Source organism: Pantherophis guttatus, chromosome 3 (genome assembly GCF_059756535.1).
Source record: "Pantherophis guttatus breed Tessera chromosome 3, ASM5975653v1, whole genome shotgun sequence".
NCBI lineage: Eukaryota > Metazoa > Chordata > Lepidosauria > Squamata > Colubridae > Pantherophis > Pantherophis guttatus.
Window position 1 is genome coordinate 102241776 of NC_142065.1, and position 26723 is coordinate 102268498.

The 26723-nt window shown below is 39.6% G+C and overlaps 1 protein-coding gene and 1 long non-coding RNA gene across 2 annotated transcripts in view; one reads left to right on the forward strand and one right to left on the reverse strand.

The window, feature by feature from the left end:
* The window catches only part of LOC117661128 (uncharacterized), a 52962-nt gene extending 48380 nt beyond the window's left edge, over nt 1-4582 (reverse strand). The window contains exons 1-2 of the long non-coding RNA XR_004589886.2: nt 4504-4582; nt 3736-3800 (exon numbers count right to left, since the gene is read on the reverse strand). This is a non-coding gene — a long non-coding RNA (uncharacterized LOC117661128). The remainder of the gene's footprint in view (nt 1-3735; nt 3801-4503) is intronic.
* An 8306-nt stretch (nt 4583-12888) lies between these two features.
* On the forward strand, nt 12889-22283 carry RGS16 (regulator of G protein signaling 16). Its single transcript, XM_034409658.3, has 5 exons — nt 12889-13022; nt 16379-16471; nt 17227-17288; nt 18088-18254; nt 19604-22283. The coding sequence occupies exons 1-5, from the start codon at nt 12979-12981 to the stop codon at nt 19802-19804; spliced, it is 567 nt and encodes a 188-aa protein (XP_034265549.1). The 5' UTR covers nt 12889-12978; the 3' UTR covers nt 19805-22283.
* Nucleotides 22284-26723: the final 4440 nt, after the last annotated feature.

Sequence of the window (26723 nt, forward strand, 5' to 3'; positions counted from 1 at the left end):
ATAGCAGCAATCATAAATTAGCTGCAGGTTCACTAATCAGTAGGCAAACCTGGTGGCTTTCCACTGTGATACATTGTTTAAGCTTAAGATAGGGGGGAAATCTGAACTCTTTATAGCAAATAACACATATGCTCAGTTTCCCAACATTAGAAATATGGGATTCTCAGAAACAATATTCTTAATTCAAACTACTTAGAATTCCATGATTTACAGATTACTGGTTCCGAGAATGCAGAGAACAATTAATATCTACTGCATAGGGAGTCTTGTTTTGCCATCTACATTTCCATGTCAGTTGTTCTGAAATAAAAAACAAAACAAAACAGGAAGCATCTCATTCAGGAAAGACCTGATCACCATCCATAATTTCCTTCCTTGCACAGCCAGCTACTGCAATGGAACAAGCTTCAGAGAATAGGATGCCATGAGGGCTGGCAATAGCAAGACTTTCAGCACTGCACATCTGTCCAAAAAAGCCAGTTTAGAAGCATCTTAAGAGCATTTGTAAGAATTCTCCCTTTATGTATTGAAACTGTAACGTGTTCTTGACATCTAGCCCTACTAAGTCAGAACATAAGATATTGTACATCTCAAGGGCCTTATTTTCCATTCCGCATTCCCCTCAGTAGCCATTTCTTGCTGCAGGCATATTGCTAAATGATCCCAACATTTGTTCCATGTGCAAGAATCAGAAGATGTTTGAAAACAGTATTAGGTTTTAATGCCTGAGTGATACAAGGTGGATGGATCTATCATAGTAGGGCTAACAGATCCGGGCTCTTTATTTCTATCTGCCATCTTGGCTGCCATCTTGTTATCCAGACTTTTGCAGCCAAGAACTGGTAGCTCTAGAAACCTGGGTGCCAAGTTTCCATGGGCCATTTCTGCTTTAGCTGTTCCATCTGTTGGGTTTGGCTCATCTTACACTTATCTAGAAGTAGTTTTGTGTTAAATTAATGTACTGTTTCTTCTGATGGGGAGAACTTGGAAACAGTCCAAGTGAGTGCTGGATCACGTACATTTCTGTCCCAAGGAATTAATTTACCAAATAGTTAAAAGGCTCTTATGATACCTCCACCTCCCCAATATCTAGTCTTAAGCTGTGTGCTGCATCTTTAATGTGATGTGATGTCCTGTGTTCCACATCAAGTATGAGGGATCAGTCACTCCCCATATGAAAAGAAGGACTAGGTGTGACATGATAGCAGTCTAAGAGGTTGCCACAAAGAAGAGTGAGTCAACCTATTGTCTGAAGCACCTGATGGCAGGACAAAAAGCAATGGATGGAAACTAATCAAGGAGAGAACCAACTTAGAACTAAGGAGAAATTTCCTGAAAGTTAGAACAATTAATCAGTGGAACGACTTGCCTCCAGAAGTTGTGAATGCTCCAACACTGGACGTTTTTAAGAAGAGATTGGACAACCATTCATCTGAAATGGTATGGGGTTTCTTGTCTAAGCAGGGAGTTGGATTAGCAGACCTCCAAGGTCTTCCAACTCTGTATTCTATATCAACAAGATCACCTGCTATGGATATGGCATGTTTTGCTTTTGCTGGAGGCATTTATTTAACCTTGCTTTTTCCTCAGGCAGAAAAATACAAACAGCAAAACACATTGGAGAATCTTCTGGGAAAAGTTATTGTTATAATTCCAGCTCACTAGTGGCTGAGTGTCAGCCAGGGACCAACTCCATGTGACATGATTAGCAATCAAGAAATGGGTTTTTTAAAATTGAAGCACACTGGGAGCGTGTCAGGGGAAAGTTGTTGGGTTTTTTTGCCTAATTTTATCTTCTGTTTGGTGGCGTGAAATTCAGAGCTTTTCTCTTTGAGAAATATTAAGAATTTGGTTAATAGTCTCCTTTCTCTGTAACTGTATCAGCCATTGAAAAATAAAGTACCCGTTTCTAAATACTCCAGATGTGCCACCCAGAAAAGCCCAACATTGAGAATTAAAAGGAAGTGGCATCATGATAGGAAGGAGATGGAGTAATAAAAATTATCTTGATAAAGGTATGTAAGATCTGGTGCAGTAGTGGGTTTCAAATCCCGTCACTACGGTTCGTTCGTGGGCATGGGCTTGCATGCAATGCTTCTGTGCATGTAGAAGTGCCGCCCAGGCGGGTGGGCAGATCCGGGGCAAACCAGTAGCAACCCACCACTGATCTGGTGCCAGAGTGGTGGTGGTGGAATGAAAATATTTTAAGTCCACAAGAGACTGATAATATCTGGAAACGAATCAGACAGACACCTCCCTAATTTACTGTAAAAGAGGTAGTCTCTGTTAACCGTAATTGGGATCATGAATTCCATTGCTAAGCGACATGGATGTAAAGCACAATGTTATGTGCCCATGCCAACTTATGACAGCAGTTCCAGTTGGTGAACCCTGCATGGCCATTAAGCACAATGTCACATGATTGCCATTGGCAACTTCCTGCTGTCTTTCCAATTGACTTGACAGAAGTCAGCAGTGAAAAGTCACAAATGGCAATCATGTGATTATAGGATGTCATAATTGTGAGCCGTTTACCAAGCACCAGAATCACAATCACATGACTGCAGGGACATTGTGATGGTGGCAATTGTGAGATAAACCTCATTCACTGCCTTTGTAACTTTGGTCACAGAATGAGTGGTCGCTGAACAAGGACTACCTGTATAAGAAGGAAGAGGAAGTACAGCACAATCAGACCTGCAAGATTATATTACCGCCGACCAAAATACAAGTAGTTTTAGCTTTCCTGTGAAGCTGATTTCTTGGTTAGATCAACCTAGTGGAGTTGACAGAGATATAATCTAATACAGGTAGACTTTGACTCTAGTGACTGTTTGAAGTTACAATGGAAATAACACTGATTTATGATCATTTTTCACATTTATGACCTTTGCAGCATCTCCATGGTCACATGGCAAAACTCACTTAACAACTGTCTCAATTAGCAACATAAATTTTGGGCTCAGTTATGGTCGTAAATTTAGGACTACCTGTATGTGTAAGAGATGTGTAATGACCTTTTATATAGGTTAAGACAGGGGTATCAAACTCATGTCACAGTGGTGTCACGTGACATATCAGGACTTTTTTCTCCTTCACTAAACCGGGTGTGGGCGTGGCCAGCACGTGACACATCTGGGCCACAGACCAGGAGTTCTGACAGCCCTGGGTTAAGACAACTCTGGGTTTCTTCCCTCAACCAGATGAACCACCTGGTATCTTATCCCATTTTACCCACATATAGAATGTTATGGAAACCTGGCCATGTAATACTGTTTACGTGCATGCTCACACATAAATACAGATTCTCCCTTCTGGAAAGAAAAGAAAGATCTGTAGCAGCAGGGAAAAAATTAATTTAGTTTCATTGTAATCTGGGGGCAGGTAGGAGGTAGAAATAATTTCCTGTCCAGTGAACTTGGCTGTTTCTCTGCAAGCCAATATAAAGGAAACTTTTGTTCTGTGTCTGAATTACATGGGAGAAAGGTGGACTATTGTGATTTTTTTTATCTTGCCCAAAATCAGTAATGTCAGTGACATTATAATCCCACACTAAGAAAAGGGCATGTAATCATTCTACCGCTGAAGTTGGTTTCGAGAATTGTTTTGTTCTGAAATACTGTAATTCATCGAGAAATGTTAGCTCTAAAGCATTTATTTAAGCTTAAAGCCACATTTATACTGTCTGTCTGGATAATTTTTGCAAATAGTCCCAAATATTATATATCCACCTACCTAGAGGGGCTCAGTTCAGATTTCCTTAAAATTTAGAGAGGTCCATGCCACATTTCCGAGAACAGCTATGCAAAAAAAGAATTAAAAAGATACATTCTACTGTACAACACAAGTGTGATACTTTAATTATTATATTAAAAAAGTAATGAATTTCTTAAATTTGGGGCACCCCCTGCCTTTCCCCCTCCCCATCCTTGGTTTTGGCTTCTGATCGGAGGAAAGTGTAGCTCTGTGTTTTTCGAGGAAGCGTCGGGAAAGATTTAGAAACCTGGAAAATCCTAGCCTTTGCAACTCACCCGTCCACGGGCAAATGTACTGTTTGTTATTGTTAATTTGACACTGTTAAACCCAGGTTTACATGTGTGGCTTACGTGCATGCTTTCTTTTGCTTTCCCTTTTCTTGCCGCCCGGCCGCTTATTTATTTTTTAAAAGAAGATGCCATGTGGCTTCTCGTGGCAAACGGATCCCGGCCCTCCACACCGTCCCCAAAGAGGGAAGCGGCTCTCTCCTCCACCGCCGACTACAGCACGAACAAAAACCGGCTTACTTTTCCCACATGGGCGCACACGCGTACAAATCTGCCACGAGGGCCGCGCTTGTCCCCTTTCGGGTGGGGGGGGGCTCCTATTTTGTCGTCAAGCGACGATCGGCAATGTCAAGCGTGATTCCCACCTCCGAAAAAGGATGGACACGGGTTGAGGGGGAGACTTGAAAACGCGCACGCCGCAGACACACGTGTCTCCCCTCCTCCCCCAGCCCCCCCTCACCGCTTTCTGCAGTGCCGTCTGCGAAGAAGCGCCGCGTTCGAACACCCGGGCGATCGAGACGCGCAGGCAGCCCCGCCCCTTCCCGCCAGTCTCCTGCCTGAAATCTGCGTTCAGCCTGGATGTCGGGAAGGCGTGGAGGCGAAGCTTCCGCGAGGGGCGGCGAGTGGGCAGAAGCAGAAGGCGCCGCCTTGTTCGGAAGGGCTCTTGAGCCTCGGAGCGTCCCAGTGGTGGGAAAGAGGGTGACAAACCCTTTTAGGAGAAAACCCTGAAAATTGGAGCTTGCAGAGCATTCTTCCTTTTCTTTTCACGGGATGAATCCCAGCCGTTTAGTAGCAGTAACAGAGTTGGAAGGGACCTTGGAGGTCATCTCGTCCAACCCCCTGCTCATGCAGGAGACCTGTACTAGGGATTCGAACTGCCTAACTGCCGACCTTTCTGTGTTAGCCACTGAGCCACCTAGTCAGGCTGGTTTAGACCTCTGCTTTGTTTTTATTTAGAAAATGCAACCGCCACCCATTCCCATATGCATTGGGAATCTGATTGAAATGTACAGGGAGTAATAAGAAATAGCTTCCCCTCTAGATCAGGGTGCCATTAATTTTATTTTTAGTGAACAGCCCCCCCCTCCCCCCATATGAGTGGGTTCCCTTAAATATAAGATAGTAGTGGGGAACAAAATAATTGATTGTCATCATCTAATAACAAAGCTATAATGTTTGTAACTAGTGTTGGAAGAAATATCCATCCGGTTCAGTTCCCAGCTGGGAGAAAGACGCTGGAAGCAACATGGAGGCTGGTGGGAAAGAAAGTTTATTGATGAACAGAACCACACACAAAGACAGGATGCAGTTCTGGGTCAGCTGAACAACTAGCTGAGTGAGAGGAAGGCTTCTTACATGGTTCTGTGTTTTTGAAGTTTGGGATTTGTGCAATATGGGCTTTGTGTTTCTAAAGCAGGTGTTGGGCAATTCCCATTGTGGCTGATGGCTTTATGTCCTGTGCTGGATTTTGGCGAGGGGCTGCTTGTTATAATCCTATTACTCGGCTTTTTTTAGCTGTCAAACTTTGCTGTAAGGGGTTTTGAAATACCCTGTCTTGAATGGACTTCTGTGGGCAGTATTTGCTTTGCTTATGAATTGAGCCATCTAGATAGTTGACTTCCTCTTTCAATAAGCTCCTTATCTCCTTAAGTGCTGGCATCTGCTATGGGCTATTAAGAAAGACAGGAGGCTGCTTTCTGCCTCATACTTTTTCATTTCTCCTTTGGGGAAATATAATATTCTGCCTCTTTTAATATCTCTAAAAATATTTCATTCTTTGGGCTTCCCACAATTGAAAATTGGAAAATTCACCAGAGGATTTGGTGCTGATTATCATAAATTGCATGACATATTTTAGAGATGATTTCCCAGATAATGTCTAGACGTTGCAAATCATTTTTGGTATGGCTTGAGTTCTTGGCTAGCGTTTTCCTCCAGTATAACACATCAAAAGACAGCAGGCAAGAGTTTGCCGCATCCAGTGCTACAATTCTTAACACTGAAATGGTATCATGCTTCCATGGACACTGACACGTCAGTTTCTCATATTCTTTGTTTTTTTCTTCAATGTTTTGTCATTTTATCCTAGCAGGCCAGTATGAAAAGTATTAACTCTAATGATGATCATTGGATCTGATTACCAGTGAGCACCAGGATTTATGCATATGTTGAAAAATAAATCTGAGTTTACCACTGAGGCGTGTATTAAACTTGACGTCAACTGACACAAACTTTATATGCCATACTCAGCATCAAATAATAACTTTGTCTGATGAAGAAGAGCTTGCTTCTTACAGTACAGTAAATTTAGTGTATTAGGGAAAAAATTCAGCAATGTGGTTCTCATAAGCAGGTTAGACACATATGACCTATTTTTTTAAAAAACTATTGGGCTATCTGTAGAGAATTTAATAAGACCTAGTGTGACCAGCAAAAGGAAAGAAAAAACATGATGGAAGATTTCCTGCTCCTGCACTGCATTAAAGCATAGTCATAGCCTGTATAAAACCAGCAATTTACTTCAATTGCTACCATAATAACTGTGATAACATTTATTTTTCAGGGTGCACGTTCATCTCTCCTGCCTTTTTCTCTGGTGCATCTTGTTCTTGTGATAATTTTCTCTGACATTGATCGTCTATAATTGTTTCCTATTTTCTTCCATTCTCTCTCCCACGCAAGAGAACAACCTCCCCCCCCCAAGATAATTCAACTTGTGGAATGGCATGCAAACAAGTTTTGTTGCTTTTTGAGCCTCATCAGTATCAGAAACACCTTTCATGTGTATTTGCTAGTTTATGTACAGCTTGTGGCAGAACTTTGAGGCAATGTGTATATATTTCCCCTCTATGTTGCAGAAATTGAACACAAGATTTTGATATAGCAGGAGATTGCTAAACGGAGAGAGACGAAGTACAACAGCTGCCTTTACTTCTTGCTGATTGTATTGTATAGTTAAACAAATGAGATGACCCTGCCATCTTGTTTGATCTTGGAAGTTTAATTTCCTTTTTTAAAAATATTTTTATTGATGTTTAAAAATAGAATCAAACTAGTTCAAACTAAGAAAAATACAAAAAAGAAAAAAGTGTAAAGAATAAAAGGGAGTGGGAAGAAAAAAAAATGTAAAAGGAAAAAACCTACAGTATAAAGAAATGAATCTTCCCAGGACTGACAAGTGCAGTTTCAGTAACTTATCACCTTTTTAAATATGTCAAACAAAAAATATCTTCATTCCATATCTCATCTTTTATGTACAGTATTAGCAAACCAGAAAGCCCATCATTCAATCTTAATCAGCGAAAGTACTTTAAGGGTTATCAGAAATAACGATATATACACTGGGTGTTAACCTTAAATTTAAAAAATCAATTTCATAGTCCTTCTATTTACTTTACACTGTAATTTATCATTTTCTCTAAAAATACAAAAAATCTCTTTTCGTCATAGCTTATATCTACAAAAAAAATCATTAAAGCCATGTCATTCAAAGTTAATTTTAAAAAATGTATTACAAGCTATCAGAAACAAAGCATATTAAAATGTAATCCTCTCAAATAATGTCCCGCAAATTAATTAATACACATGTTCATCTCCTCTTAGACATTCCTTTGCAAGTTTAATATTTTCCTTCAGTTTTAATATCATAGTGTGTGGTACTTATTTCCTATCTGACCATGTACGTTTTATGAACATCTATATTAGTGCTTCATTCATTCATTCTACCAAACACTCTGCAGCTTTGATTTTGAGTAGAAGACATTTCATTGCCCCACTAATTATCAATATGTGAGCTTAGGAGAAGTGAAGTGAAGTGAAGTGAAGTGAAGTGAAGTGAAGTTCATTGGTTGGAACGAATTATATACAATTATATACAATATCCTCATATCCTGCCTTAGGTGGGACAGTCCTGTAGGCCGAATATTGTTTTGCAAGTTGATGTTAGTAGGTTATTTACTTGTTGATAAGGTGGTGATTCTAACATTTTGCTCTAATAGAATGGCTTGTGGAGGATGTTATTTTTCTATAATAGTTGAGTAACTGGCTTTTGATTGTTAGATTTATATGAGAAATGTCTCATCTAGGTTTTTGATTTATTACTGTGTGAGATGGGAGTGGTACTCCATGTTGAGTTGATATATTGTTATTGGGTCTTGGTTTACATACATTCGTGCATAGGAATTAAGTCAAGTGTGGCTTGCTTGCTTTAAAATTTTTTCTTGCTTTTTCAACCTGCCTTGTTCTAAGATTTCCATTGTTTCCCAGCTGAATTAATGCAGGAAGTTATATATATTATATAGGGAATAATTGAAGCGGTATATTTTTCTAAATCAACCACAAACCACACGGTGGCTTAGGGGGATGTGAGTACCCAGCCACAGTATGTAATGGTGTTGGTTATCACCTTTAAAGCGCTCCATGGCATAGGGCCTAGCTATCTTCGAGACCGCCTGCTGCCACCGACGACCTCCCATCGACCCGTGCGCTCCCACAGAGAGGGCCTCCTCGGGGTGCCATCAGCCAAACAGTGCAGGCTGGTGACCCCCAGGGGGAGGGCCTTCTCTGTGGGGGCATCTACCCTCTGGAATCAATTGCCTCCAGAGATAAGGAGAATCCAAGACCTCAGTGCCTTCCGCCGTGCCCTTAAAACCTTCCTTTTCCAGCAAGCCGGGCTGGCCTAATTTTTTAAGTGTTTTTAAGTGTTTTGTTTATTGTTTTTAATTAATGGGGCCAAATTTATATATATATATTTTAACTGTATTTTAATATTTGTACTTGATGTTTTTACTTGGCTGTCCACCGCCCTGAGTCCTCAGGGAGAAGGGCGGTATACAAATTCAAAATAAAATAAAATAAATAAAATAAATAATGGAATTGTAGAACCATTCAGGCCTGGTAAGCACAAGATAGTAGATTTTGCTAATGAAAGTGAGAAAGTAAAATGAATTGAACCACTCTAGGTGCGGTATCATCAACCTTATGATGTTGATGATACTGCTGCATGTTAAGGAGAAGAAATTAAAATAGCCCTCTAGGCTCAGATTGCCCATGAACTACAACAGTATAATTTAGTCTGCAACTGTTGTCATACTAATAAGAGTTCCAATGCAAATACATTGTGGTGAAGAATACATCTGAATAGTCTTATCTAACACTGATGTAAATAAGCTTAGCAACAAGCAGAAAAGTACTGAATCATCCCTGCAGATGAACTGCCTTGGAAATGAGGGGGGGGGTCCTGCCTTCCCTGAAGTAAGCACAAGATTTAGCAGTGGAGATGAAGAGTCACGAGATGAAAGTCGGGACCTGAGTGATGGAAAAAGAACACAGCTTTGGGGCAAGACAAGAAGCTTGAAAATTCCACACGGTTCTCTTGTCTCCTCCTCTTTCCAGCATAAATAAATTGGCACATTCCTGAAAGACCTCTGTGCCCTCACAATCGGGGCCTCAGGAGGCGTGCTCTGTGGCACAAATGAATTAAATTTGGGCATCACGTGGAGTTGCAGAACCTTTGGAAGTATCTGTGCTGTGCAGCCCTTCTTACTCTTCTAAGCAGCCCTCTCTAGGTGGGCTAAGCTTTTGATTGTCCTTGTGCACATTGGTAGAGCTGTGCAATATATTCTGCACCTGGATTGCTAAATGAGGTTTGGAATATGTTGTGAAATATCATGCTTTTTTCTGCCTACGTGATATTTTTTTTTTTATTCATTTCTCTCTCCTGCCTTTGTTTTTCTCTTGTTTAAATTCCTCTTCTGATGTCATTTAGTTAAATGTTTATAGTAGGCTAATCAAAGCAGTGTCTTTGGCCTCTGCTTTCTGTATTTTTTCCTTTCCCCGCATGCAGAGAAGATGGGGGAAGATCATGAATGAACCTCTCACGGTTTTAAAAGCTAAATATAATTTCCCCTACCATTTTGGCTAAGAGCCAGGAAGTTGGGGATTGAGGCAGTGGTGAAATCCAAATTTTTTTACTACCGGTTCTGTGGGCGTGGCTTGGTGGGCGTGATGTGGCTTGGTGGGCATGGCAGGGGAAGGATACTGCAAAATCTCCATTCCCTCCCCACCCTGGGACCAGCCAGAGGTGATATTTGCTGGCTATCTGAACTACTCAAAATTTCCGCTACCGGTTCTCCAGAACCTGTCAGAACCTGCTGGATTTCACCCCTGGATTGAGAGATCTTCCAGACCAGGGGTCCCCAACCCCTGGTCCATGGACCGGCACCAGGCCATGGCATGCCAGTAACCTGGCTGCGTAAACAAGTGAAGCTCCATTCACAGGGTGCAGGCTGCACACAAAACCACACCCACTCTGGTCCCCAGAAAAACCTTTTTCCCTGGTGCCCAAAAGGTTGGGGCCGTTCTTCCTGACAGTAATATATCCATGACACTTGGCCATCATGCTCCCAAGAGACTATGCATCATTACCACTGGGTTTTGCTGTTGTGAGCTGTCCTGCTACTAGAGCAGTTTTATCTCTAATGGAAAGGGCAGTTTCAGCCCAATGAATGCTGCTTTGGAAGCAAAAATGTTTTGTTGCCTTGGACTTTAAGGTGAGATATGTCCTTGTTCTCTCCCATACTTCAGGCTGGTTCTCTACATAGAAAAATAGTTTGTCAATGAGAAAAGCTGGTTAAAATTTACTCGTTCTGTCTGATGGTTTCTTTCTGTGTATTGGGGCAGTGTGTTTTTGTGGAGTGGTGATTATAGAGCAGGGAAGGAGAGAGGATCATTCAATCACATAAGACTTATTTTCTAGAAATACTTGTGGAAGGCTGACATTGTGATTATTTTACCTACAGGATTATCACTTTGATTACCAGGATTCAGCTTTTAGCTAAGTAGTAGTAGAAGCATTTCCCAAAATGAAGGATTAAAAGCAGAAATCAAATAATGCATACATATTTTTTTTTAAAAAAACCCTCTCAAATTCTTAATTTGTACATTACAGTACATTATGAATGTTGCCTGCAGTAAAAATGGTAAAAAATAATAAAACCTCACTTGAATGCATTTATAAGTTGGGTACCTCTAAGTTTCATTGGCATGCTTCTTTAAAAAAAATATAAAAATAAATCAAACTGTCTTACAAATATAAGCTGTAAAACCTAAAACCACCTCATCTTCCAGAAAGTGGTATTAATTTAACATGAATACATTAATTAGCAACAAGCCAAATGTCCCATCCCATAAATTCTCTTCCAAAGGAGCATCCCGGATGGCTGTCAGACCCATTGCTCAAAGCTGCCTTCCTTGGCTTTTCTTCTGACTTGATTGCTGTTGGAAATGCCAGAATTTTGGATTGTACCAAAATGGATAAACTAACAAAAGAATTTAAAGAAAAGGAGGATATGGAATACTATATAATTTGGCATAAATGGTATAAGTGGCTGGAGGACAGAAAAAATGAAGAAGAAAAATAGGGGGAAAAGACAGAAAGACCAAAAAGCAAAGAAAGAATTTATTAAAGTATAAAAATTAGAAAACTGATATGAATGATGAGAAATATATTGTAATTAAAAACGAAAGGGAAAAGTAGTAAATGGAATAATATAAAGAGAAATAAGGGCAAATTGTGAATAACAAAAGAAGACCATCACGAAATAGCTGTGAAGAAAGTTTATATATAAATGTTGTATGTTTTGTATTGTCATATTATATTATAATAATAAATAAAATTTTTTAAAGGAAATGCCAGAACTTGATGGAGGCTGCAGGTAGGCTGATATCTCCTCCGGCCAATCCTTATTTCCTCCGGCCAATCCTTATTTCCCTGCTCTGCGGCTGCGATTCCATTCTGCAGCTATGAAGACTTCAGAGCACTGATGTGTCTCCCAAAAGTCCTTCAGCCTTTGAGCAGGTAGGCAGTAAAAAGGTATGAAGGAGGTTAAGTAAATATATATTTTTTAAAAAATGTCCAAATAATTATGCTGGGTTATGAGATCCTGGCTTCAGGATCTCATTCTTTCTTGGAGTGACTGATCACCAAGATCACTCTCATTCAAGGATGTTTCTCGTGTCAACCCTTGGATCCAGCATTTCTAAAGAAACTTTTGGGGATGCTTGCTGCAGCACTCTCCCTTTCGTTTCACTACATTCCCCAACTATATATTAGAGATGGAGCTTCACAGAAGATCCTCAACTGTACTCACACTGCTCTGGCTGTCTCTATCTTTCACTGGGTTCACAATTTGCTCCAAACTGGAAGCTAATAAGTGTTTTGCCAAGGCCACACAGAAATATATATCTTAGTTTACCCAGAGTTATTTCCAACAGGTTTTAATTTGGGGGCAAAGTAGATATGCTTGTCACAGTATCCGTGCCCTTGCCCTATTTTAGTCCCAATTTAATGCTATCTCCCACTCCGCTGCCCCACTTAGACCAGTTCCTTGCACCAGGAAAAACGCTTATATTGGTGCTAGCGCCAACTGTGTCCTGGCAAATTAGGCTGATTTATTTAAGTTATGCGTAGACTCTTGTCATCACATTTTTTAAAAGAACAAGAACTGCAAAGGCTGTTTGGCATTTGCTATTAAAGTGTGTATTTTATTTGATGATTAGCGCAGCAGCCAAGTGCTTTTCAGAGAAGAAAAATACATCCCTTGAGCTCTTGACTGCAGTTTCTGTGTAAGTACCCTTCAATCATGGAATACAAGAGTAGCTACAACAGAAACACCCATATTTTGTCCGGCTTGTTCTTTATGATTTCCACTTATGACTGTGCTGTTCAAGGACAGTTCCAATTCTTCTTGTATAGAGGCGGGTGGGAGCTGTGTGCTTGATTCATGCTCCCTCCCACTTCCTGAAAGATATAAAAGCTCTGCTTCCAAGCTCTCAGCGCTGAAAGCTTAATGAGGAAAGCTGTGATCAGAGCCCTCCACTGCTCCGCAGTCCAGATTCTGCAGATTTAAGCAAGCCGTCCAACTGCTTTCTCAACATGTGCCGGGGTTTAGCTGCACTGCCTGCTAGCTGCTTGGAGAGGTAAGAGGCTTGGGAAATTATTGAAGCTCTTAGCAAATTATTACTTTGCTGAACAGTCAGGGCTGGAGTTGACTTGGCCACATGTAGTGACCAGGAGTGACCTTTGTCCATATCCCAAACCCTGATTGTACCATTTCATGTAATAACCATTTCATGTAATAACTGGACTGGCATTATTTAGTTCAGCACTGAGGAAAGATAAGGGAGGTAATGATAATAATAGGAGATTTCTTAAAAAGAAATAGGTAGGTCTGCCCTATATTTCTCTTGCTTTTCTCGAGAACTGCTGGACTGTCTGCTTCATACATTTGGCTTGTTTGTGGGCTTTTAAATGTTGTGAGGAGGAAACGAGTACAAAACTCTCCCGTCTCTTTGCAGTGCAGTTCTCAAAGACACCTCTGCAAATAGCACTGCACATCATTAGCATGCCTGCCACACACCAGCCAGAGGTTGGTGAGCTAAGAATAGAAAGCGATGCGCCAGGCAGCCATCTCCAAACTGTCGCAGTGATTGCACCAAGCAGGGAGAGACCTTCGAATGGCTGCAGCACCACCCTGGCTAGGGAAGTGTGAAACAACATTCAAAGTCTGAAAACTCTTACCAGCTACTATATGGGATGCTTTGAATAGTGGGAAGGAAAGCATTCTTGCCTTAGTCACCGAAGAGGAATAGCAATTGGGGAGAGGTAGCGTAGAAGCACGGATGGGAAATAATTATAATAATTAAGATATTGGCACTTTAGTTGTGTCCTGGTAAAACAATATAGCCACAGCAAAAAAGCTTGAGGGTCTGCCTTGAGGAGCCTGCAGTGTGGTTTTTTGACAGGTGGAGAGGTATCAGAAAAGGACAGTGATGAGAGATTGACAGTCGCATCTGACTTTTGCTTTGGTGTGCTGGCCATCTACTGTGTGTGGAAAAGGCAGGATAACATTTTAGTGATAGCCTTAAGTTTTATGTATTCCTAGCGTTTACAGAAGCTCTCTCCTCTCCTTTGCCCCTGGCCCCAGCCACATCACACCATAATGAGTTGATAACCGCTCTAGTGACCTTTTGAGAGGAAATAGTGCAGTTAACAAGTAGACTCAGTCCGAGGCAAGTGCAGCATCATCGCATCTTTTAAATCTCTGGGAACATCTAATTGATTTTTCATATTCCTGATTGTCTCAGATTCAACAGCTACAGAGACATGAAGGATGCCCAGGTCTATTAGTGGGTTCACAGTCAAGTCCAAGCAGAGAGAAAGTTCAAAAGGGATGCAGATGCTCCAGAGTGAGAAATCAACACACTATTAACCATCGTGAAGATCCCCTTGACCTTCTGCACTTGAAGGCCACATGGCACACATCTTGGACCCTAGCACGGTACCCAGGAGTGGGGCCCCACTAAGCTACCGGCAACAAATTATTCATAAAGAAAAATTTTAATTTTTTACATTTGTTTTAATTTTTTTTAAAAGTGGCAAACTATCAAAGCAAGTGCAATCTGTATTTCTGAGAACAAGCTACAACATGATTTCCAAATGAGCGCACTGGTCCAAATAGATTGAGAACTCCTATGGCTGTAACAGTTGACTAAAGAAATCATACCCATCAAAAGCTGGCATTTCATAAAAAGTGATAAAAATAAGTGACATTAGCTAGAGAGCAGTGAGCCTGCAATTTTAATGTTTTGAAACTATAGAAATCATTATTTTGGTCTGACTCACGTTTGTTTTGTTCCTAGCAATATTTGTGATTTGTCTCAGTATTATGTGGCAGTTTAATTTTTCAGGAGTTCAGCACAAAAATATAATTACAAGTTGGTGAACAGTATGGTGCTGATTAATCCTAAATGCTATAAAAGTTAATTCAGAAATACACATATCAGTTTGAATAGTAATAATAAGCTAGATTCATTGTTGGCTAAGAGCATCTTTTCTAAGATCTGTGGAATAATGACAATGCATTTTTAAAACATGCTGGATAAATATTAGAAACAATAGCATTTAATTTGTTTAAATATTGCTTTAATAAACAGAAAAGAGAAAAAGGTGCAAGAAAAATGTAAAAAGATTTAAAGAATAAACTAAAAAAAGGAAGGTTAAAAGGGTATCATAGAATTATGTCTATGTGTACAGAAATATGTTCAGCTTTTCTACAGCAGATTAAATTATGACCTCATGTAATAATGATGGTAAATTAAAAAATGTTGATTAAAGATATAGCTATAATATAGATATAATAACTAGAATTTTTATATACATTCTTGAAGGATCGAACGTTTTCATTGCTCACCAGTTTATTGATGATTATTACATTTTGGCACATATTGCTTGGTTTTTGGCATATATTAATGAAGATAATTAATAGCTTAAGAATTTTGCAGAACTGACATACTTGTGTAGTTTTACAAAGCAAAAACTATATATATATTTATTATGATTGGAATAAACATGCCATACCACTGTGAGCAGCTTTTAAGAAGTTGGGTATTTAGAACATAGAATTCTTGTAAGGTAACTTAAACCTTGACAGAATTAATGCCCTGGTAGGCTGGAGTCATGAGATGTCATATTACTTCATTTTAGAGGTCGAGGCACTTAAGAGTAGTACTATTAGATCTGGGGGTACAAATCTCCAGATGACCATTAAGAGCACAGAGTTGGTGTTCTTTGTATCTCTTTGCTGCCACCTAGTGGAGGCTTGGAGTTTGTAGCCTAGAGAGAACTAGTGGCCTTTGATGAGAGGTTGAGGGAGATGGTCCAGAGAATTAAGCAATGGATATCTGGTGAAAGTGGGGGGAGGAGAATAAAAAATGAATTCAACCCTGCAGAGAAGTCTGATGAATTTAGTAATAAGGGACAGGATTAAAGAAACACAGTACAGAGTTTTTAACTTTAAGGATTTAATTTACAAATTAACTTTGCAATTGCAAAATATATACTGCTTGAAAAAAAAGTGTTTTCCTTTTCAGTTTTTAAGTCTGGTTGAGGCAGTAAATGCTGTGAGTTTAGGAAAACTAATTATGGCATTCTGCTGATTAAAATCCATTAATTCAATTTATCCTTGCTGCCAACAGTATAATACGGATAGCCAAGTTAAAGATTGATTGATAAAGGATTTTAAAAATGCATTTACTAATGGAGAAAAAGAAAGATTAGCAGAAAAGCCAAGTAGTGACATTATACTAAAGAAATGCAACAGCTCTCAGTCTCACCATGCAAATTCTTATCTTAAATTGCTTGAATCAAGAAGCTTCTAGATCTTAAGTTTGAAAGAACATCCTTGTCTGTCTTGATACCCTCTAGTAACTACAGTACTTTGTTTTTCAGTATCCATTTTTAATTAAATTCTTTTCCTTTTCTTTTCTTTTTTCAGAGCCAAAGAGTTTAAAACACGTTTGGGAATTCTACTTCTTAAACCAGAGTTTGGACATAAAATTGGAAACTTCAGCTGGAGCACCAAACAAAAGTAAGTCTATCTGGTTGATAAAAACACAAGGGTTTTTAAGGGCAATAAATTTTTTGGGTTATTTCAGTTTCTAATTGACTGCAAAGAGAGGAAGGCATCCTAGATAATGCTTTTTAACTGTGTTAGAAAAGATTTTATATGATACTGCAGTTTGTTATGCTGCATCCTCCATTTATGAACGGACAAAGAGCTGTTCTGAGTCAACTAAATGGCTGAGGTGTTTTTGAAGAGAGGCTGCTTCTAAACAAGACTTGCCTTGTGCAAGTCTTATAACACTATTTTTTTTTCCTGAAAAGAAAATGATGGAAGAATGGGTGAAAATGGGGGACCTAAAAATGAAAAACCCCATTATCTCAATCACTTATAACATTCTATTTAAAAAATAGAGTGATTTTTCAATAAATTTTCATCTAAGATATCCCAGCTACTCAATTTCCAGATAGTATTTTTTGCTTATTTTAGAATATTGCCTCCAGAATAATATCTCTACACCTTAATTGGCTAAGAAGGATAAGAAATTTTGAAGAACTTGCTGAAGCCATTTAAATGTTGTTAATGGCATAACATTAACAACATTTGTGAGATGCTTTGTAGCAGTGAGCAATCTTGAATGGGGATTATGAGAAATGAAGCCTAGATAAAGATAAACCCTAACCTCTGCACTTCCCAGCGGCTCTGCTCCCTGTACTCTTTGCTCACAACATTACTCTTTGAAATCTCTTGGACAAGCTCTAAAAATATTATTCCTTCTCCAGATATTCTTTGGAGGAAATACTTGGATGGAAGGAGTCCTTTGATCAATTGCTGAGAAGCAGAAGTGAGTACACATCTTGTACACTTTGTTAAAAAAAAAAAAAGTATAGTTGCGAGTAGCTGGCAATTGTGTGATTTCACATGATTCAATAAAGTTGCCAACCAGTCATGTCTGTTTAATCTGTTTACAAATAACTGAAGAGGGCTTCCTCCTCCTATTTTCCCCACAACAACAAACCCTGTGAGATAAGTTGGGCTGAGAGTGAGTGACTGGCCTAAAGACACCCAGCTGGGTATCATGCCTAAAATGGGACTAGAACTCTCAGTCTCTTAACTTTCGAGCCTGGTGCCTTAACCACTAGACCAGGGGTGTCAAACCTGCGTCTTCACAGCGTTGTCACATGATGTATCGTGACTTTTTCCCCTTCGCTAAACTGGGCGTGGCCAGCGCCTGATGCATCTGACCCATGGGCTGGACACCCCTGCACTAGATCAAACAGTTTCTCATTTGAATCAAATTAGTTATTATGCTAAACGTGACCTTCTCTCCAGTTTTTTTAAAAAAATTAGCAACAGTAAGACAACTCCAGATTCTCAGGGAGAGGATTCTGATCCTGTTAATGTTGTATTTTTGCCACCCAGATTGTTTATTTTCTACAATAGAAGGCAAAACAAATAAGACACCAATGGGGTTTAATAGATTATTCTTCATCCAGAAATCAACCATGTATCTTTAAGATGTATCGTCCTTGACATTAGAATTTGCAAAACATTTAGCATTTTAAAAATCTATTAGCGACAGTCTTTCTTTTCCTTCTCTCTCTATCACTTCTAAACTGGTTATTCTACCTCCTTCTTTACAGGTGGCATGGCAGCATTTCATGGGTTTCTTAAAACAGAATTTAGTGAAGAAAATCTGGAGTTTTGGCTAGCTTGTGAAGAATATAAGAAAATCCCCTCCAAAGCAAAATTAGCGGCCAAAGCCAACAGGATCTTTGAAGACTTTGTTCAGAATGAGTCTCCCAGGGAGGTGAGTCAAATGACTTTATAAATTCAAAAGTCAATCACACAATCTCAAAGCAGACTTTTTTTTTGAAAATTCGCCTGACCCTAACAGGGTTCTTCAGAAAGGTACTTAATAGGAAGAAGAAGCTCAGTTATTGGGAGTAGGTATTAATTTTTCTGCTGAGTCATGCAGTTTTCTACAGGGTCTGTGTTACAATAGGATTACTTTAACTTTTGATCTGTCTTCAGGTAACATGTTGCACATAATCAGGTTCATCTACTGCATGCAGATTCAGCTTCAAGATATATCTTTGTGTTGTCAACAATGCCTTTACAATGGGAAGGGCATGAAATTATCTAAGATTATCTAAATTGGCTTTTCCAGTTTGGTGCTTGCCATCTGATCTAGCTATAGCTCCCGTACCCAGGAAGGGGAAGATGAATATAAGTGCTTTTGCTGATAGTGCATAGCAAGAGAAAGGCTCAGAGGCCCAAAGGAGGACAGGTGAATGGAGCAGTTTAGATTTTTCCATGTAGAGAATATTTGTAACTCAGGTTGTGGATTTTGGCAGTGGTTCGTTCTCTGAGCTTGCTGTTTCCTTCCTGACATTTCATTACCAGACTAGGCAACATCTTCAGTGGGACTTCAGGTGAAGTGTTTCGTTCAGTTTTTCTTCTGCTTATATAGATCCTATGTGGTGTTGTGGTCAGTTGGTCACGTGACTGTTTGCATGGCACAAAATTCAACTGGTGGTCAGTTTCATCGCTGATGTTGTTTGGATGGTCCAGTTTCTTATGGGTTCATATAAGTCAACATGTTTCTAAGTCAGTGTGGATGGATCCACTAACAAACACATTGACTTAGAACCAGTATATGAACCTATAAGAAACAGGACCATCCAAGCAGCCAATCATTGACAGAACTGACTATCTCCTCACCAATGGAATTTCGTACCATGCAAATTAGTCACCCAAAGTCCCATGGAAGATGTTACTTAGTCTGGTAATGAAACGTTTGGGAGCTAAACAGCAAGCTCAGAGAATGAACTGCTGCCAAAATTCTTCCATGTATTTGAGAATATCCCACCTTGCAAAGCAATTTTCAGTGTTCATTCATAATTGCTTGCTTATTCAGAGTCGATTTCCAGAAGCTTTTGACCTGCATCTACTTTGCAGGTCTTTCACTGCTGAATTCGCTTTTTAAAGAAATGGAAAATTCTTCCATCCAGACCTATAATTCAGAAGCTTTTTTGTGATGCAAGAGATTTCCTACTTCTGTTATGGTGTTGCAATATACCCTATATTGTATGTGTTGTTTCTCATTCATCAAGTTATAACCAAGGATGTATATTCACCATATTTTTTCTCCTTTAGGTAAATCTCGACCATGAAACTCGAGAGGCAACCAGAAGGAATCTTGCTGGGGCCACTTCTACATGTTTTGAAGAAGCACAAGCAAAAACATACATCTTGATGGAGAAAGACTCCTATCCCAGATTTTTGAAATCTGCTTATTACAGAGACTTGATTGAACAAGCAAATAGCCACAGAACAGGCAAACCTGCACACACCTGAGCCAATCCCTTATCATCATCTGGAACTGTGTTGGGGAACAGAGACACAGAATGAAACTGGAGATGCTGGAATCCAAATGGAGGGTGCTAAGAACATTTCCATTGCAGAGCTTTGGTTTTTCCTGGCCTGGATGCCCGGGACCGCCAATGCTTCCATGCACCCAGCAGCTCTACTAAATGTAGACCTTCTCTAGAAAAGAGGCTGCGAGTTGAAAATACCGAGAGAGCCTATGAAAAAGAAATTGATGCAAGGAAGACTCAGGTCTCCAGATAGGAAGAGAAATGCAACAGGAAAGGGAATGAGAAATTTGTGGAAAAGGTGGATTTTGATTCTCTCCTAAAATGTTTACAATTTTTGGAGAGATCTCTGTGCATTCATCTGTTTGAACTGGTGATAGCCTCCATCCACTCTCAAAAGCTAGTCTCTGCACCTATAAACACAGACCAAAAACTGTACATAGCACAATTCTCATAACTTGTATACACAACATACACCAGTTTGAGATTTCTGCCCATTGCATGTCAGCCTCAGAGGCCTTCAATTCTCTGCATGTTTGTACAGTGACCATCTTGGTGTTCCAGAGCTTTACATCCAAATGGTTTTGCATTTATACTCAAGAGGAAGGCTGCATCTGCTTTGCTACTTCATACATCTCAATCTTCTACCATCTTGGACAGATTTCATTTTAAAGACATTTGAAAGATGACCTTGTTTTATTTATCTCTGAACATTATATGCAATCTTGGGAAATGTGCCCTATTTTTTAATTATTTATATTTATTATTGTCATTTTATTGTTATTTATTGTGATGGGGCATTAGATAAGCACAGCACTTTAGAAGTAGGTACTTTGGATAAACCATTGCTACAAAGAGCCTACAATTGAAAGTTGGCCTTTTTAGCCACATTCATATCATTTACAGAATATACTTATAGGGGACATTTACAGATTTTTTTAAAAAAAGAGGGAGACAGGCAAGACCACCTTTGCAAATATAAGTCCCTCGGAATTGTTAGTTTACCTCATAAACTAGTTTTATCAACATGCTGATACATATATTTAGCCATTTAAAGCTCATTTGATAGTGTGAATGTGGAAAAAGAAGGGACAGATTTTCCACTGAACAATTTCCTGCTTGCTTTATGGAGATAATTTGTATCATCACTGTTGAATGGATGGTGTAAAACTTAAATTCCAGGGCTTCATTTCACAAATCACTTGTTGAACATTAGATTCAGTGAAAGTTGAAAATAACACATAACCAGTAGGATAGTTCATTTGTGACTTTCCTTCGTTAGGGTGTACTTTTCTAGAGCACTATACTGTATTTAAATTAATGACAATTGTTCATATCCGTGTGAAACTATCAGTAGCTCAATTGAGACATATATAGATCAGAGAGTTCAGAGTGACTGAACCCCAAGTAACATTTAAAATACCATATATCCTGTCTCTCTTGTTTAACCAGCTGCAAAATAAATAATTGTAAGCCTGTTTAGAATTGTTTATATGATTGAGATACTGAAAACAGCTGGAAAGAAACCAAAGTTTCACACAATGACTTAGCAAGTTCTATTGCTTTTGACCACTAGTTTTTAAGTGCATGTTCAGAACTGATTGTAGGATCGTGTGACATGGGAGTGAGCTATTATAAATACATATTGTATTACTCATCCTCATTTTAATACCAACACAATACTTTCATCGGACAGTTTTCTATGTTTGGCTGAGAGTCTTGAGTGTTCAAGCAAAATAGGATCATGTGGTAGAAATGGATATATAAACTAGTTTTCCATTTCATTTGTGGAGTCTTTAGCACAGATATAGAGAGAAAAAGGACAGAAGAGATACATTTAAATTGAGCAACACTATATATCAGCCGTCTCCAACTTCATGGCCTCATGATGTGTTGGACATTTTCAGAATTGCCAGCCAGATGACTTGGTTGAATAAAATTTGTGATCTAACCATTCTGGAACAGTACCGCAACTATATTTGAGTTGTACTTCTTAGCTGTGGTTAAACAGCTATCATAGATGCTGGTAAATGGACAATGCCTATGAAGATGAATGTATCTGTTTTTTTCTGCAGTAGGAGTCTTGAAAATAAGTTCTTTATCCATTGTCAACATTTCTAGATGAGATGCATCTCAGGCCAAATATAAACATAATATAAAATATAACTAAGAAATATTAGAGACCCTTCCAGTGTCCAACTATAAAGTGGTTAGAGCAGCCTTGTAGTTCCTCTGGTCAAAACAGTAGGGAGTCCCTTCTCTAATCCAAACTGACATCATTCTCATCTAAAAATCCAAACTGGGATTCAAACTTTGCTAAGGGCTTGGATATGTGTTATTTACTCACCGGTGGAAGTGGTTCTATATTCCTGTTCTTTCACTGAATGATTGAGATACTGCACTGTGGTTTCATGAATGTTGTATTGTCTTTATTTGAAAAAATAAAACAATTGCAGATACCACAGAAATCTCTTTTCTGAAAAGTGAGGGAAAGATTGGGGGGGAAAGGACTTGCTACATGAAGCATCAGCCACTATCTGTTTTTCTCTCTCATACACCCTCCTGGATGAAATAAGGACTTTTGTCAAGAAATGTCACCCAGGATGTCCCAAAGAACTGAGGAAGTTTCTTGGATGAAAAGCAAAACATTTTCAAGCAAAAAAAAAAACCCCACCCCAAGAAAGTCCAGTTGCCTTTTGAAAAGCACGTTTGGGACAACCATGACCTGGATGATTGAGAATCTCCATAGATATGTTACCCAGGATGAAAATTAGAATAAAAATTCAGCATAGTGTTAGCAAATTCCCCTTTCTGCGAAGGAAAATACTTGACATACACGCACACTTTATGCACAACTTGGAGTCAGTATTTAATGCTAAAAAGCACAAATTCAACTTCAAGATCCTACCAAGTATAAAAAGTTAAAGATTCGTGAACCTGCCTTACAATTTACTTCAGTAATTTCTCAGAGGAATCATGCTTTAGGGAAGGGGGGATAATGCAATTTAACCATAAAAATTGGCTCACAATATTCATATTCCTGGCTATTAAACCATTTTGACTTCAGGAACAATCAATTATGATTGCATTGTTCCAAAAATCTCTGACCGCATTGTTCCACAGCACACTTGATTAACCAAATGCATGAAGATTGAAACAGCCCATAAACCTGCCTAACCACATATTTCCAATTTGATGGACAAACTTACCAGCAAATTAAAGGCACACCTATGGGATCACCGTTTTCAGGACTTATTGTGGAGGTCATTATGCAACGTCTAAAAGCCATAGCACTTCCACTAATATAACCCAAAATATGGATCAGATATGTAGATGACACCTTCACCATAATAAAAAAGAATCTATTAGAGAACACTCAAAGAACCATCAACAACATGTTCAAAGGAATGCAGCTTACCAGAGAAGAAGAAAGCAATAACTTACTACCCTTCCTGCACATACTGATCAGCAGAGACCACAATAGCAAACTAGAAACACAAGCATACAGAAAAACCAACACCAACCAAGTGTTCCACAACCACAGCAACAACGCAATCTCCCACAAGAGAAGCTGTGTAAGAACTTTATTTTGATGAGTACAAACTCTTTGCAGCAACTCTGAACAGCAGAAAAAGGGAAAAGAGCAGCCGTAGAACATATTCCAACAAAATGGATATCAACACAATTTTATCAGAAAGTGTCCGACCACTCAACCCAATACAGCACAACCAACACAGGCCCTAAAAAGAATAATACTGCCATAGGTCAAGAACATCTCAGAAACCACCAGCAGATTACTACAACCGCATGGAATTAGCGTAGCACAAAACTCGTCAGCCCAAAAAGAATACCATGGTCGAAGCTATTGAAAGCCACCAAGAGGTCAAAAAGAACAAAGATGGATGGACCGCCTCCATCCTATTCCTCTTAGAGATCATCCATGAGTGCCACCAATACAGTTTTGGTCCGATATTTGGCCTGGAAACCTGACTAAAAAGGGTTCAGACCACTCCAGGCTGCGGGGATCGGTGGCGGCAGAACTAGACAAAAATGCGACATGTGGAGGTGGCGATCGGTGGCGATGTGCTATGACAATCCTAGCAGCCTGGAATGGGTCTAAAACAGAGCATGCAGAGGCTGAAAATACGACACGTGGAGGCGGCGATCAGTGGTGGGTTTCTACCGGTTCGCGCTGGTTCAGGCTAACCGGTAGCGGTAAAAGTCAAAAAATATTTTATTGCTAATCCTTTTAGACTATTCTGTCACTCCTTTTCTTCTGAAAAAAGTTCACATATCCTTTGCATCTTCATACCTATGCATTGCGGACTTAAAAGTATTCTTTGTTTAAAAATGTTCTTCTTAAAACTTTACTGACTTCACAGTAAACTCTACCAGCATGAAATGTGCTATTCCTATTTCTTATTTCTCTCCTATATCTACTGTCTTTCAAATCACTTCAAGCCACCTGACTTCCAAATAATGGGTGACAAAGACTTCCTCCTGCAAAGTTTCCTCCTTTGTACATCAGACCTTTCTACGTTACCTTGGTTCTCAGAGGAGTGAACAGTGTGTAAGAAGAAGACAGGCTCCAAATATTTGCTACATGAAGCACCTCCATTTTCTTTGGTGCTTCACACTGATGTTCAAGACAATTATTTTGGGTCTTCAGACAGAACATCCCATTGGTTTGTTCATCTTTGTACGAATATATACCCTTATTTTCCCCAAAATAAGACATCTCCTGATAATAAGCTCAATTGGTCTTTTGAGCACATGGCAATAAGGACAAGTGCTTATTTCAGGGTTCAAAAAAATATAAAACAGGGTCTTATTTTTGGGGAAACACAGTAGTTTAAATCCTTTCTCAATACAAAAGTATCTCAACTTGGTAGACAAAATAGAAATTTATGCACAGAGATGCTCTCACATATCCATATGAAAGAACAAGTATCAGGAGAACCTTTGTAAACATCAGGAGAAAAACCTTTTTACAATTAAATGCCACAAGAGAGAAAAACATGACATTCAGCAATTCTGCATAGCCCGTAAAATAATCCCAGCTATCAGCTACATTTGTAACCAAATTTGTAAGACAGGCCTAGATATAGTCCCATCCCAAATCAAGTAGTATTTCACATACTACAAACAGCTACTTTAATGCTGGAAAGTCAGTGGTATCACTCTGTCATATGTTCCAACACTAGTTTTTTTGGAGCAAGTGAAAAGCAATCTCCAAGTCCCCTAAAGAGAATTGCTAGGTAGAATTGTTAAGTAATTCATTTCTATCTTCAGTGTCACACAGTAGACCAGACCAGGAAACCAAACTCCACAGGAAGACTGGAACAATACTTTATTGAAATGGGCTATAATAACAAAATCTTGCCAGCCTGATTGTGCTTTACCTTCTCTCTACCAGGGAGGAGTTTGGTATGAGTCATTTCCAAATATTACCTTGCTTCCTGGACTTAAAGAATGTTCTAACCCTCTTTGCTTATACAATGGTTCTTGCATAACTGCCAAGGTCATCTTCTCTTCTCTCTACAGCAGGGATCCCAACCTCCGATTCATGGACCGGTACCAGTCCACGGCATGCCAGAAACTGGGCCACTCAAACAAGGATGCAAGCAGCACATGAACCCATGCCTCCTCCGGCCTGTGGAAAAACCTCTCTCCATGGAACCAGACTGGTGCCTAAAAGGTTGAGGGCCACTGTTCTATAGACATCAACAGATCATCAGCTTTGGTTTTTGGAAAATTCCCCAGAGCATTGAGGAATCCATTTCTAAGGATGGACCATCTTAGGATCTCTCACCCACATGGGAGAGATGATGCGACGAAAGAAGATTCATTCAACTGTGATTGAACCACGAAGATGAAATAACAATAGCTGTTCTGTCCCCATCTCACACACGCACACAAACAGATATCCAGGGGTTAAATAAAACTGGCAGACAACAAATTCTTTCGATAAGAGGATTGGCAGCAACCCAGTAGCTGCTTGCCAAGAACTTTACCCATAAAGGGAGGGGTTGTTCCTCCGACAGATAAAGCCAAACAAGATACACACAGTTCAAGAATTGTCAAGTCCAGTCCGTATTAAATCCAAGGCAGGTATCGTTGTTGCAAAGATACAATGTGACTCGCTAGTAGTTAGTTTTGTCCATCACAGAGTCTGAATGGCCACCTCACCCCCTTATATCCCCTGTGGGGTGTGGTCCAGTGACTCAGCTTAATCTCTGGCACGCCTCCTTTTCTGCTGCATGCGCTTGTCTCTCCGACGCTGGCGTGGATCCAGCCAAGACTTATCTCCGTCACTGTCTGGCTGTGAGGAGATATCTGGCTCCTGGCCAATCTCTTCTCCCTCGGGAGACACCTGAGGCATTGCCAGAGAGGAGGGTCCTGGAGAGGGAGGCCTGGCCAACTCCTCTCCTTCATGTTCGGAGCCTTCTCCCTCCGATAAATTGGCCTCGGGGGTCGGAGTCACAACAGTACCTGCAATGAGGCAATACTAAGTATTCAGTGGAGGCCAAATCAGGTCATTCTGGGATATTTCAGTTGTCTATATATCTCCTGTATTTCATACGTTACCTGGGGGTTTCTTCAATCTGCTGCCCTCTAATATGTTTTTAGCATTGCTCTATATTGACTGAATCCAACATATCTGGAGGCACCAATTTGAGGAAGACCACTTTATTCAGATTTTGACTTTTATTACAGCCATACACAATCCTGTCAAATTTCCCCAATGGTGAGGAAACCAACTCCTATAACTAGAAGTTGTAGGAGTTCAAATCAAAGACATCTACTTATAGGGTACAAGGTAGAAAAACATGGAGCCCACTTCTGAACAGTAGAGTAACGTCACTTTTCTTTGGCTTCCCTGAGCAGTTGTTGCCTCACAC

Excerpts from the sequence above, each read along its gene's own strand:
- RGS16 (XM_034409658.3), top strand. The coding sequence starts at position 12,979 with ATGTGCCGGGGTTTAGCTGCACTGCCTGCTAGCTGCTTGGAGAG. Across the intron at positions 16,472-17,226 it reads AGCTGGAGCACCAAACAAAA|ATATTCTTTGGAGGAAATAC; the intron begins GTAAGTCTATCT and ends TTCCTTCTCCAG. Across the intron at positions 18,255-19,603 it reads AGAATGAGTCTCCCAGGGAG|GTAAATCTCGACCATGAAAC; the intron begins GTGAGTCAAATG and ends TTTCTCCTTTAG.